This window comes from Furipterus horrens, unplaced genomic scaffold (genome assembly GCF_987537825.1).
Source record: "Furipterus horrens unplaced genomic scaffold, mFurHor1.1.pri manual_scaffold_5, whole genome shotgun sequence".
NCBI lineage: Eukaryota > Metazoa > Chordata > Mammalia > Chiroptera > Furipteridae > Furipterus > Furipterus horrens.
Window position 1 is genome coordinate 112,518,064 of NW_028327175.1, and position 15,366 is coordinate 112,533,429.

The window sequence follows — 15,366 nt, forward strand, 5'->3', positions numbered from 1 at the left end:
CTGTGTCTAGGAAGTAGGGAAATGGTGTTTCTCACTTTCCTAAGACTGGCCCGGTCTGGGAGGGGGAGGCAGGACTATGTGTAAATAAACAATTCTTTTTTCTTTTCACTAAACTCTAGTACTGAGAGTTATAATTCTGGCGGCGGGCAATCGGGCCCCTAACTAAACAGCCTGTGGGTTCTGTTACAAAGGGGCATAATAATCATGTTTATTTCATTGTTTTCTTGTGAGGATTAAGTGAGGAAGTTTATATGAGTGACTAGTAGAATGTTAAACATATAGTAAGTTTTCAATAACAATAATTATTATCATTATTATTTTAATTATAATATCAGAGGTAGAACTAGAGTAAGACCAGTTAGGCACTCACCTTGGGTGCAAAATTTAAATAAAGGACCACAAAAAAAAAAAAAAGTAATCAAGATAAATCTTATTTCAATGCAATTTTTTAAAAAAACTTAAAATTATTTTAAAAGATCCATCGAAAACAGACTATCAAAATTTAAATAAGACGTTCTGTACTGAGTTATATTGAATACTAAGGCAAAATAGAAAATAATAATCATCTTGTCTTTATAGAAAAATTTTATATTTGTTCAATCGATTTTCCTTTAAACTTCAATATTTTAAAATATTGCATTAAGATATTTATCTTGATGATTGAGTTTTCTGGCACCTCTGTAAATTTCGTCTGAGGTGAGTGCTTCACTTTCCTCACCCTAGTGCCAGCACTGATTATTATTCTTGTAAGCAATCCCTCCAAAAACTATCAGAAACTATTAGAAAAAGCCTTCTGGGAGCCTGCCATGAAGCTCCAAGTTACTGGAAAGAGAGAGAAAAGTGGCATGTTTTTTTTAAAAACCAATGTATCAGTAACACAATGCCTTTTACGTGCACTGTCTATTAACTGAACTCAGTCTACTGACATTTTTTATATTGGGCACAAGAAAGAGGAAGCCATAAATTAATTGAGGCCATTGCTTTAATTACAGTAACCAATGGAAGTTCTATCCATTACCTAAATGTAGAACACTGCAGGTCTGATTTATGTATGTTCCTGCCACTTAAATCATTGTTTTATGAATCCCACACAATTACTTCCATAAAATCTGCAATCAATATATCAATTAAAAATATGCCACTACCACTTACCCTAGAGTTTCATAAAAGTGAATAAAGGAGATGATTTTGCATTTTGATAACATTTAGGTTCCTGAACATTTGCCTGTGATATCAGATTTTTTTTTTCTGGTTGTTGGGTGTAAAAATTTAGAGGGAATCAACAGTCATCTCCCTTTTATTTTAGGATTTGTCCTCGTACAGATTGAAAGCTGTGGCTTCCATGTAACTATGATAAAATACACTTGTTTGCACTGATAAGCATGTAGAACCATATAGAAATGACTGCTGGAAAATGCTTTTCTAGCCCTTGACAAATAAAACTGGCACCTCTGTGTCAAGATGCTAGTATGGACTGAGTTGGGCTCACCCTCTACCTTCATGTATTAATCCCTAAGCCCCAAGATGATAGTACATAGAGATGGGAGGTAATTAGGTTTAGATGAAGCCATAAGGATGGGGCCATCATGAAAGGATTAGTGTCCTTACAGTGCCGTGTGAAGGCATGGTGAGAAGGTCATCGCCTACGAGCCAGGAAGAAAGTTCTCACCAGAACCGACCATGCTGGTACCTGGTGTCAGTAACAAAAGAAAAGACAGGTATATTTGCCTATATAATTAAAACTATGGACTGAAATGTAAGCAAAATCACATGGCCAAAATAGGATAGAGGCTGGCAACACTTATCCCATTCACACGTCATTCTCCCTAATGGATAATTATCTCTCAATATGAATTAAAAATAAAATGAGAAAACTCATACGAGAAATGGGCATACGTGTATTGAAAAATAAACAAGAGGTAACATCCAAACAACAATTAAATTTGTGAAGGATGATGCTCTTCACTAAGAGAAGGGCAAATGCTAACTGGAGCCAGTTGAGATGCTATTTTTCAACCATCCAATTTGCAAAATTAAAAAGAGCAAAATATGCAGGTGCTGGCTAGAATGTTGGGGCAGAACCAATAATCCCATGTTTGGAAGCCCAGATGTAAAATTTGAAGCACTGTGTGTCAGGGTATATGTAAAAATGTTTGCTGCTGCCTATATGGAGGGAATATAAAAAGGAGGAGCTTGAACTACTATGGATAGAGAGTGGCTGAATAAACTGTGGATCACCCACACCATGGAACAGCATGACAATATCAAAAGGCTTAGTGGGAGATGGTCAATATGTTATTACTGAAACAAAACATGGTTAATATGTGTAGTGTGGACATGATATGAATGTGTATACTCCCCTCTGTATAAAATCGTACTACTACTACTAAAACCTCCATTGAATGTATGTATGTCCTTCTTTGCATTATTATGAAAAAAATGTGGACAGATACTCATCAAAGAGTCAATGTGGATTAGTTTAAGGGTTTGTGTTTTTCAATAAAGTAGCGATATCATTACCACAATATTCCATACTTGTGTGTTTGTGTTTATTTTCATGTTTCCCTGAGTATAGTGAGCACATGTCACTTTTGCCATTTAAAATCTATTCACAAAATTGGAAAGAAAATAAAAGAAGGCTGATAATATTTACCTGCTTCTGGAAACATCTACTCCATATGGAAATAGGGATGAATGACTGCTGGCTTTGCTAACCCATGTTGGTGGAGGGCTTTCCCATTTACAAGACCAATGATTCACCGCTTCGTATTTCAACAAATAAAAACGGAAGTCATGTTTTAACTTGGGAGAGAGGTGATATGTTCTGTACCTTCTACTTCTGCCTGGAGACATTTTTGGTATCATGCATTCACTCACTGTATGCAAACAGCACTAACTGCAGTTGGTGCCTTCCGCCCTGGACAGAAGAAGTCTGCAGACCATTGGCCACAGTGTTTGTGTTGTTTGCTACTGAAGCAAACACATGGTCAATTAACTAATCAAAATTATTTGAAAAGAAATAAATGGGTTTTATTAGTTTAATTTAGTTGATTAAAATTAATTTCTTAAGACAACAATATTAATATTACATGTTTTGCATTTGGGGCAGTGTGATATTGCCTAATTCATTGGAGTTTTGCTTTGACTTAAGTTTGATAGAAAGTAGGACCATTGTACTCTTTGGATGAGTGGTTGATTAGGACATGTAAAAGGACATGCGATGTCCTGTGATAGAATTCGAACTAGGGATGAAGAGGAGAAACTGGAGTCAGTTGGGGTGAGATGGGAGAGTCTCTGGGATTAGGCTGTATTGACCCAACCTGTTTTGTTTTTCTCTTAATGCTTTTTTATATCCTGGGTCATATTATTAGGATGATTCACTTAAAGGCAGGAACCCATTATGCAAAAATGCATCTTAAAAAACAGATAACTTCAATAGGATTTATTTTCATTACTGACTAATTCAGCAGGGTTCCTTTAAAAACCATTTCCCTTATTGCATTTAAGGGACTTATTTACAGATGATGAGCTATTTGGCTAGGAAGAAGGACAATTTAAGTCTAAAATATCCAAGGCCAGTTAAAGAAGTATGGAAAAAATACAAACTTGGGAATAATCATGAAGGTCAGTAACACACAGGATACAATTTACAAAAGTGTAATATATACACACCTTTCTTCAGCACCATGACTATTACCCCAAAATGAGAACATGTACCTTCAAGTTAAAAAACAGATAAATCCTAAAAGATTGTTGAGAAGTAAAGGATCCTTAGCTTTTAGGGAAAATGCTGGGTCCTTAGAGTAAAAGAAACCACACTGTTCAGAGCTCAAAGACAAGACCTGTGGCTCTTACCCACATTTATATCAGACCTGGAGGGGAGAAAGGTATCTCAGGTGACTGCGTGCATCCCTTGTGTGTATGCACATGTGTGTGTGTGCACACACGCATGTGTGCAAAAATGATCCTTTATGTGTTGCATGAATTGTTTATAGAAAACAGGGCGTGAAATTATGCCAGAATATACACCTTAGTCTGGAAGAAGAAACCCACATAAATGTTGCAAAGAAGCCAGCTAACTGCAAACAGCCTGGCCCAAGAAGGCACTGCTGACTTGGAGAACTGAAGGGGAAAGGAAGCCTTAGGCATATGCCTTAGGAGGAATGGATAATCTTTACACTCAGCAGCAAAGCATGGCCTCGAGTAGAAAATAATCTAAGGCCCTTCTAGCCACCCAAGTGGAGGAGTGGAGGAGTGGAGGTCTCAGGTTACTTGCCCTTAGAAAATACAAACTGAGCTTGTCAGCCTAAATACCATTCCTTAAGGGGTCAACAACTGTAAGAAACCAGGTTTTGTTTTGTTTTGTTATGGGATAGGAGGATTAGCTATTAATTGTTGTTTTCCTTAAAACTAATGTATACAAGGACATTTATTTTCTTTATTATTTTTGAAAAAGTATATCATTATACAATAGATTATTATGAGGTCATTAACATATTTTCATAAATGTGCATGACATAATGATAAGTGAAAATAATAGGATAAAAATGTATAGATTATATAACTCATTATGCAATTTTAAAATGAAGGGTGTTGGACACACATCATACAGTTTCTATAATTATTATAAATTTTTACTCAAACTCATTTTTAGAAGTACCATTATAACAGTAAAGCAACAGTCCCATTTTCTACTTTTGATGATGAAAGGGACACTTTAAATCTGAGATTAGCATACTCTTTTTGTAAAGGGCCAGATTATCAAGATTTAAGGCTCTGTGGGCCATCTATGTCCCTTTCACATTATTTTTTTGTTTCTGTTTTGTTTTTATAATGCCTTGAAAACTCTAAACCCATTCTTTGCTCACAAGCCTTATGGAACAGGCTGTGGGCTGGATTTGGCCCATGGGCTGTAGTTTGCTGACTGCTGCTTCACATGATTTCATAGCCTCTGTCTGTTTTACCTGTTTTAATATGGAGCACTTGTGACACAGGCGGTGTTTGACATGGATGACACACACTTTCCTCAAGTTGCTTTAGAATAGCTGCACCAATTGAAACTAGCCCTTTTTAGGACTTAATTTATTTTGTTCTGTTTTGAAAAGAAAACCGAAGTGTAAATACAGCCTATGATTGTAGAAAGCCACACTGTCCAATATGGTGGTCATTAGCTTCTCAAGGCTCATTAGTGTAACACTAACTGAAATGAAATAAAATGAAAAAGTCAGTGCCTCTGCCCCAGGGGCACATGTATTGGACAATGCAGATATAGGACATTTCACCCCAGCTGGTTCCAGAGGACAACCATATTAAAGAAGAGACAAAATAATACTTTGGAACTCAACCCAACTCTCCTTCAAAAATAGTATTTATAGAGAAGAGGGAGGAACCAGAACAATGGAATGATGATGGAATTTAGAGTCAAATGGGGCCAGAAAAGCAGCTGAAGGTTAAATAATTTCCCCAGGTTTGAAAAAGAAATCTACCACACACTGGCTGTGTGACTGGGTGAATTACTCCACCTCTCAGTGCCTTCTGTTCCCTAGGCTGTAAAGAAAACATTACAAAACGTACCTGATGCAGATTTTGCGAGGATCAAACAAGGTTGAGCATTTAAAAAGGTAAAGTAGAATTCTAATCTATGAGATATATGCACGCACATTTACACTGGCCCAAATGGGACAATTTTCATAAATTCAGAAAGAAGCACTTTTGGCCAGTGCGGCTAGATTTTGGCTTCTTGGGGACCTGGCATTTCATGAATGTCAAAACAGCTATTGAAGATTATACTCTGGTTGGGAGAAGCACTTGGCTGCCCCCATGACCTGAAGCTTTCAGGGGCCCTCATGTTTCTCATAATCATGTTTTGGGGTCCCCATCATTGCTTCTAAGCTTTACCCCAAAGTGAGGAGTTGGGTTTGTCTCAGCCTTTGGGAATTGAGATGCTTGGCTTCTGCACATGGTGAGGCTTCTCCTCTGCCTCTTATCCTCTTAATCACTGTGAGTTTGTGGCTTCTGCACTCTACCACCCCCTTCTTCAGCCAGTCTCAGAAGCACCTGCCTTCACCCTGGTCCCCAGATTCACTTTTGAGCACTGATCCCACTGAGGACCCATCTCAGTAGTTACAGGAATTTCCTAGGGTGCACACACACTGCATGAAATAGATGATGAGGTCTGGACTGTGGCTGGGAGACTTTGAGGAAGGGCAAAATGGCTGGGGACCATGGTGGGTACTTTAGGTCCTGCTCAGGGAATTGGGGTGGGAGTGAGTGTTCTTCAGAGTACCCATCCCAGGCAGAGAAATCCTTGTTTTTTCCACCCCAACACTGTGATCTAGCTTCCATAGTTACTTTTGTTTCCTCCCCTTCGCTCTTGATGGGCATACTTATATCTATTAAAGAGACTTTATATTGTTGTCTCTCCTAGTTAAATGGGGGGACAACCATATTCTTTTCTCTCTTGCTCCTCCTCCTCAGTGGACTCACATAGCCAAGGATGGAACAGCCTTGGAAACACGTCACTAGCCCAGAGTAGTACTATTTCCCAGAGTGAGACAAATGTGCTCAAGAGGGCCAATCAAGCACCTTTTTCTAGGCTTGATTGCCAATTGAATGGCATGAAAAATTATCCACATATTAATTTACAAAGCTGTGACAGAGGGCAGGTAATGATCTGTAGCTTCCTCCCACTCCTCCCTCACCCCCACCCCAACATCCCATGTCCCATCCATTGGACCCAGTGCTGACAGGTCTTCACAAAGAATGGCTGGGACATCAGGAAGTGAGGATTCAGATGTAATGAGCAGAGGGATTAGATGCCAAGGCAACGGGGAAAACAGAGACATGCTTACAAAAATCAAATTTACCTCAGTAGGGAGCCACACAGGAGGGTGGTGCAGAGGGAGGGAAAGAGAACTTACATGGCAGGGAAGGTGATTGGACTCGGTTATGTCACAAAACAAAAAGAGAGCCACAACGTGGGCTTACTTGCGGAAGTATATACAAGTGAACTGGGGGCACTGTACATGGAAGATCCCTCCTGGTTTGCCTGGCACAACAGCACCGTGCCTACGAAAGAGAGAGAGATAGATGGTATCTGGTTTGGGAACAGGCACACTACACCTGAGAGATCACGGCAACGCAAATGAGAAAGGCAGAGAAATGAAAACATAGTCACACCCCAGAGTGCATAAGGGGGACGCCCACAGCAGCCCCCTGCGTTAGCCAAAGGGAATCGGGGAAAGCCCGCCCCCAGCCCACCAAGCACTGTCACTTGTTTTCACATGGGGTTGGAGTGGTGGGGTTTAGCTGCCGCAGGAACCCAGTTTCAGATCAGAAATGTCACGCTTGAAAAGAGAATTTAGAAATTTCAGAGAAAATGAAATAACAAGCCTGACTTAGATACTACTTAGCTGTGTGATCATAGTAAGTGACTGTACCTCTCTGTGCCTTGGGATTCCCATCTGGAAAACGGGGTGAATATACCTACCTCCATGAGGGGTTGTGAATCATATGACTGGAGACATGCCCCCAACAGCGGGGCTGGCACAAAATCATTAATCAGTAAACAGTAAGCACATGTATTGGTATGTTTACAGAAAAATTTTCCTCCCCCCAACTTCAGGTGTTCCAAATAAGTTCTTCACAGGAAGAACGGAGTAAGGCAGGGAAGAAACAAATGCACTTTTTGCCATTCCTGTGACCCACCAGGACCCACTCTGGACTCAGGGCGAGACGATCTATGACTTCTGCATTTCCTGTTTCTCTCCTGAAGTCCCCAGCCTTCCACTGGGAGAAGCTCTGTCACTAGCCCTGCAAACGGACCACAGCTGCATTGCAGCACTGACTTTCCTCTGCCTGATTTAAAGCAAAGGGCACCGGGCTTATCCTTGCAAAATGGAATTTTACAGCGGAGAAGAGTGGTGGAATTCTGAGATAGCTCCTCAATCTTTCTGTGTTTTGCACAGCCGCCCACTCCAAGGATGACCCGGGTCAGGACTCTTCGGGGTATCAATTCTATTCTTCAGCTGCTGCAAAGCTCAAACTCAAAGGCTTTGAAAAGAGCGAAAGAGACGTTGGAGGAGTTTTCAGCCCATTACTGACAATGGAGAAATACGTCCCTGAGGTTTCTGTTCACTTCCCTGTCTGGGCAAGGTCAGCAGCCCCATTTGGTTCTGTATTCTCCTGTTATCATCACAATTGGAAGGCAATTTCTCAAGAAAGGAAGTCTGTACTCTCAGGGAACCTGGAACTCACCTACACCCTTGGAGACTTGCCTTGGGTGGGGAGGGGAGGTGTGGGTGGTTCTACATTTTTTTTTTTTTTTTTTTTTGTATCTTGTCCAAGTTCAACAAAGGTGTGGTTAAAACTCCCAGCATGGGTGGGGGCACACCAAATAGAGAGGGACTGCCGGAAGAAGCCATTAAGGGACAGTAATCTTTCCTGAATTATAAACCCAGACTCAATTCCAAAGGCGGCCTTCCTGCCTCTGCTCCACCATCCTTCAGGAACCAAGTCAAAATAGATGGATCCTATGAGCAGACTGAGAAACCATCCCCATGTTCCACTTCTGCCCTTTATTCGCCATGTTTCTCTGGGTTTTATACATTATTTCCAGGTTACACAAAGCTTCTATTAAAATTCCTAACTCATCTGACCCTCCCCCAACACAGGTTGGCCAGCTCCATCCAATGTTTGACAAGGAGAAATAGCCCCTGGAAGGAAGTTCTACCTGAAGGAATGTCCCCTAGTCCCTCTCCCATTTACACTAGTGTCCTGTACTTATAGCTGGAGGAGAGTCCTGCACCTCTCGTCTTCCTACAAAGGCCTCAGTGTAAGAGTGAAATTCACTGACCGTCCCTTGGTAGTAAATATATTAAGAGCCTGGTTGGGGCTGAGTCATAATCAGTCTCTGTTAAACTGAAAATGCTTTCTTTCTATTTTAGGTAAGGACAGTTTATCATAACATATGAGACTTCACATGGTCTAATTTCTCCTCTGTAGGTATTTCCAGTTCTGTCAGGAAACTGATCTAGTGTGGGGATTAACAGCAAACAACAAACATCAGATCATGGGATGTGGGTTCTAACAGCAAGCAACAGGAGGCAGGATGCCCAGCAGAAGAGACAGGCCCTAACCCCCACCCTACTTTATCAGTGAAATGTATTCTGACTTTGCAGAGCTCATCCACATGCTTTTCCTCATTGCTGGAGCTCTGAGAGAGAAACTAATTTGTCTACAGGATAGAGAGAGAGCTACCAAATCAGAATCTTCTAGGGTGGGACTCAGGCAGGTAGATCATGAGAGAGTTCTTCAACGGGTCTTTTAAGTGCACTCTTGGTTAAAAACCACTTTTAAAATGAGATCTGAAGTTTCTGGGGGTGCCTAGGTTTCAAAATAAAAATAATGTAATTGTAGCAAAAATATATCCAGAAGGACATTTTCGCGTTGTGCAGTTAAAACCATAGGGTCAATTTTCAATAACCTCAATGTCATGCAGGAGTCTCTTTGGGACACAACAGAGTTTCTCTCTAGAAAGCTAAACCCTGGCAAGGCATAATGAAGCTTTTCTAATTTTCTTATGATGTGGGTCCTTAGAAACTGGACTGAAATAGCTTCTTTGGATGCCCTCTTAGTAGTTAAAAAAAATTCTTTATGCAATGATTTTGACCTTTGTAAGACAAAATCTACACAGTCACAGGACTTGGTTTTGATTTTACCTAAAAACATCCTCCAATTTAATTTGCAAAGTACTTATTGTATGTTCTCTTAGTACATTGTGACCTTTTCTTAAAAGAAAGCTTTGAATTAAGCAAAAGCAAAACAGTAGAGAAAAACACCATAACCTCCCTGGGGGTGAGTAATGTGTGTTCGTTTAAGAAGAGGAAGTTGGTGAACAAGCAGGAGTATCGGCAGTGTTTACAAGGTCATTGAAAGCGCCTTGTGATACAGCTGTCTAATTTAGAGTCTCCAGAATTGAGTCTTCTATCCACACCCCATCACCCTCCAACATAGACCATCCACCTATAACTACCATGAACTGTCTACAACCATGGTAACATCCTTAGACTTGTGTTTTTGCTTATATAAAGCTCCTTATAATTTAAGTGTGGCAATTGTGTTCAATTTATGCCCATTCTTTAATCAGGACAGGGCATTAATCACTTCCCATATTACCCTTTCCTATTGGCCTGGAATCCTCAGAATCATTCTCAACACAGCTTCTGGGCAATTATGAACCTTTGATCAGAATCAGTGAAAGGGATGAAACCTCCATACAAGTGCTGTTCTTACTGTTAAGTTCAATCATATGAAACTACATGCTGTATCTATGGGATTCATTCCTTTATGGTAAATAGGGTTGAATGTTGGCAATTTCACGTGGTTCAATTTTTTTTATATGCCTTCTCCTCTCCCCTCTGTGTACTTTAAAAGTCAACTCCTCTCTTCTGAGTCTCCAGGAGTGATTTAATTGTTTCTTCTTTTATGCTCTTATCACACTTAAAAAAAAATACTCCCTTGTAGATCCTCTCTCACACTGTACTACAACTTTTTATTTAGATTTTGGTCTTCTTAGCTACACAGAATCCCCCTAGGCCAGAGGCAAACCATTCTCATCTTTTTATCCCAAGTCTCCAGAAAAAATCTCTGACCCTCAGAGGGAGTAGTAAGTATGACTAAAACATTTTGTGTGCAAACAATAATGTATGTGGAACTGCTTTCAAATAGAGCCAGAGCTTCCATCCCAGAGGAACTGCCTTGCACAGCTTACACTTCCAGACTTTGGACTGTTACAATCAGGGTAAAATAACCTTCGGACTGGGCCTAAGCAACATGTCCCAAAGAATTGTTTGCAAAATTAACAAGAAAGCAGTTATTATGATCACTGGACTGACGAATACCAGCCTTAAAATAAAAAAAAAAAACATTGTTTAGAATTAACATCACTATGTTATCTGCACCAATAGAAATGCCTCCCTTCTACTGATGGAATTGTTCCCTTCCCTCTCTCAAAAATACCCATTTCCTTTTGTTGTCTAACTGAAACACTATTTGGACTTCTGCCTGAATTAATGATTCTACGATACCTATCCTTATTGATCTTAAATAAATGCTTGTTGCTTCTCATTTTGAAAAGCCTTTTTAAAATTTATTTTTAAGTAAACATATGTTTTAAAGACCTCCCATTCCTTTTCCTTTCTTTCTTTTTTTTTTTTTTTTTTTTTGCTAAAAATAATGCTTTGTCCAACCAAACTTTCTTTAGGGGGCCTTCTTCTGTCCTTTTTTTATAGCATGCAATGTGTATGCCTGAGGTTCACGTATATTACATGCTATATCTATGGGATTCATTTCTTTCCTCTTTTCTGGTTCTTTTAAGATTGAGTCATTCAGTTTAACAGGACGCCTAGGCAGTCTGGTCACCTGTTTCCTCGAAAGTAGATAATTGTATCTGCAACTGGCAGGGAAGGGACTCTACGTGACAGGCCACACTCTCAGAATAATCAGAACCTTTTCCAAAGTCTGTTGCACTCGGTCACTCAGAGTGTCATGACCATCAACATCCTGGATTCTGGAAAGATGTCCACAGGGCCATGACTCCCAGGAGATCATTTCTGGCCCTCGAGGGGCAGGGAGAAGCCTGGAAGGGGTGATTCCTATCACAGACAGGAAGGAGAAAGAGTTGAAACTTCTTATGCTAGTCCCAACTCTTTGGTGAGGAAAATGGACTCAGACCAATAGGAGCAAAGGTATGGTTTCACACCTGCATGCCCTTGTAGGGGTTGTTTCTTCTCAGGAAGCCCTTTCACTCCCCCTTTGTGCACCCTTGGTCAAAATCCACTTTCAAATGAGATCTGAAGTTTCTTGGAATGCCTATGTTTCAAAATATAAATAACATAATTGCAGCAAATATATATCCAGGAGGACATTTCAACAGTATGTACTTAAAACCATAGAGTCAATTTTTAATACCCTCCATGCAACTTAGAGTCTCATCATCCCCTAGGTAATTCCCTTCCAGACCAGACTCTGGCTTCTCCTCTTAGAAACTGAATCCTTTTGCCTCTGCTTTGCCAGGTTCTACTCTGGTTTTCCAAATAGTGTTGTAATGATCTACTTAATGAGCATCTTTCCATGGCCGCTGCACTCCATGAGGTCAGGCATCATGTCTTACTCATCCTCCTGTCCCAATGGGCCGAGGGACCTAAGCTAAGAGATAAGAAGCAACTGAAGAGAGAAACCAAGGGGTTTCTGATAGGCAGCTATTTATACTTTCAAGCAATAAAGTTAGAATGGAACAGGAGAAGGAAGAAAAGAGGCTTTTTTGTAATGTCTGTCCATTCCATATTAGTATCTTAAAGGTAGAGTTCTAAACCAGCCCAGTGGTGAATGACTAGACCCCTCTTATAATCTCTGAATTAAAAAAAGAAATTCAACGATATATCCCAACTGCCTGGCAATAGGGACTGCCTAATTCACTTAATTAGCTCTAAGGTTAAGATGGGCTAGGAAATTTAGAGAAGGATGCACTTATCTCTATTAAACTGCAAACACACACACACACTAACACCCACAAAAAAATAACCACCACAACAAAACTTTATAAAGTAGCTAAGAGCCCATGGGAATTCTGGTGCACCCACTGGGTAAGGTTCTGTGTGTGTCGTGTGCTGCCTGCGCTTCTGCAAATATCTCCTTTGTGCTGATCCAGAGTTCACTTGAAAACAGCCCTTTGCTGGGGTCCTGCTTTCCTAATGTCAGTTAGCCTCCTGACTCTGTCAAGTCACTAGGAAGGTCCCAAGGGCAAACAGTGAGTGAGTGCAGGAGACTGTTACAGAGTTTCCTCCCTCTGTCTCTAATGCTTGACTAGGAAAAGATGGGGTACGAGCATTACCACTCAATAGGTGTTCCATGGCATCTACGTGCCAGGTACTGTGTGGCTTCTGGGAAATACCCTCTGAACCCCATGTGCCTTTCAAAAGGACAATATGCTGTCTCTTTTACTACTCATATGTTTGGAAATGAATACATACACAAAGGACGAAGGGATAATTCTGAATATCAATCCCAAGCCTTAGACTACATGGCCAGTTATTTTGCTTGCTGAAAAATAAAATTTAAAAGGAATTTTGGAACAATTTTTATTAGACAAAATTATTACGGCTTTGTTAAAATGTCCATTTCATATTGCTGTCATATATTGCAGTTATAACTAAAAATGTTTAATATTAATCATCATCACTACTAGAAATAATGCTTTGGTTTTATACAAAACCAAAATTTTATTCATACTTACTAAGGAATATTTACAATGCATTTTTCCCTCCCTAATAAGAGGGTCAGGTAGTATTAGCCATTTTTTACAGATGGAAAAAAAAAAAGGTAAAAAACAAGGATGTCATTTACGAAAAGGCTTATTATTAATTAGAGGCACATTTGAGGTGAGAAACAATCTAGGATCCTTGATTATTATATTACCAATGACTCCTGCCTGCTTCCATTGTTGCAGAAGAATTTTTAAAAGTATTTTTAAAAATAAAAATAGGAAAATATTGGTCATAATTGGAAGAACAAGCTCTGAGCTGGTGAGAGATGGATACTCAGTGACACAGAAAGCCACACACTTTCACAGGGGCAGGACCTTCAGAAGGGCGTGGCAACCACCCAGGTTCTCCATCTCCCATTGGTTCTCATGGCCACCAGTATCATCAGAATCACCTGAAGGACTTGTTCGACGCAGACTGTGGGGCTCCCTCCCAGTGTTTCCGATTCTGCAAGTCTGAGGTGGAGCCTGAGAACTTGCATTTTTAACAAGTTTTTGTATTTGGGGACTGCACTTTGAGCTACCCTGGAGAAGGGCCAGTCCTCCCAAAGCTCAGTGCCGTGAGTTCTTCCCTTCCTTGTATCAAAGGTTTTCAAAGCCCATGAGAGTATAAGAATCACTTGGGGGGAGTGTTCAATGAGGTGCCTTCCAAGGCCCCACTCCCACGAGAGTGTGAGTCAGCAGGTCAGAGATCTGCATTTCTAATCAGCAACCCAGGTGATTCTGATGCTCCAAAGGTGCACTTGGAGTAACCTAGGCCTAAGCTCATCTCCACATATTTTGGAAAAAAGTAAATATGACTATATACATATACATATATACATGTACTGTGTGTGTGTGTGCGTGTGCGTGTGTCTGGTCTAAGTACTTTTGTGGGCAAAGAGGTAGAATGTGCTCACTTGTCCTCCCTTTTTATCTTTACCATTTTGTATGTTGACAAACTTTGCCTTTTCTTTGTAGCATTTGAAACAAAAAGAGTCACTTCTGGTTCCAGCTCTTCTGTCAAATTCTCTGGTGGCAGGCCAATGAAGAAGGTGCATAAACTCATCAATTGCATCAGCCTGCAGAGGTCACTCTTGGTTTGCCACTGAGGGGAAGACACAGGGATTCTCACCCTACTGTTAAGGATTGAATGTGTTCTCCCCAATTCAAACAAAGTCCTAACCTCAGCATTTCAGAATGTGACTGTTCAGAAGATTGGGTCTATAAAGAGGTAATTAAGTTAAATTGAGGCCATTAGGGTGACCCTAATTCTATACAACTGATGTTCTTATAAGAAGGGGACACTAAGATAGACAGAGAGAGACCACATGAAAACACAGGAAGAAGACAAGACAATCTATAAGCTAAGGAGAGAGGCCTCAGAAGAAGTCAACCCTGCCAACACCTTGATCTTGGACTTCTATCTTCCAGTATTGTAAGAAAAGCAATTTCTGTTGCTGAAGCCACTCAGTCTATGGTACTTTGTTATGGGTGCCTGCACCAATACAGCCTCCTACATCAGAATGAACCTTACCCTGGGGATCAATGAGGCAAGGTACCTGTGGGTCCCCTGTGAAGCATCGAACTTCTGTTAGATGCAGAGGCCTGGGAGGTTGTCATGTGGTTTCTGCCAATGGGAGCAACTGCTTCCCATCGACAAATTCATCCAGTCTTCAGATGAGTCGTTGATGCCTTTGCATTTATGCATTTTTGAACATAGACTAGCGTTGAGGCAATCCATGTAACAATATTTTCTCAGTTAAAACCCAATGCCTTTATATTTGCCTGAAAGATGAGCTTCTCTGAAGGGTTATGGTAGAGTTTTAAGTACAGAGGTATTTTCATTTAGGCACAGGTGTTGCAGAAAAAATATATGCGTATTTAATTCTTTTAAATCAAATCATGCTTTAATTATACCAGGGGAATTCCATATTTAAAGGCATCCTGAAATGAATCTGTGTAGAGTAGAAATAATCTCTCACTCTCATTTATTTTGTAAGTCTTGATTTTCATAATATTTAAAAATATATATTATTACCTATTTTTTTCTTTTCACTTTTTCT

At 40.2% G+C, this 15,366-nt stretch overlaps 1 protein-coding gene across 10 annotated transcripts in view; it reads right to left on the bottom strand.

Annotated features, from left to right (window-relative positions):
• The window catches only part of RBFOX1 (RNA binding fox-1 homolog 1), a 349,131-nt gene that overhangs the window by 77,711 nt on the left and 256,054 nt on the right, over positions 1-15,366 (bottom strand). For all 10 annotated transcript variants that reach the window (XM_090277051.1, XM_090277043.1, XM_090277044.1 and 7 more), the window contains one exon: positions 6,988-7,068. In XM_090277051.1, the coding sequence (XP_090133177.1) occupies positions 6,988-7,068 (81 nt within the window). The remainder of the gene's footprint in view (positions 1-6,987; positions 7,069-15,366) is intronic.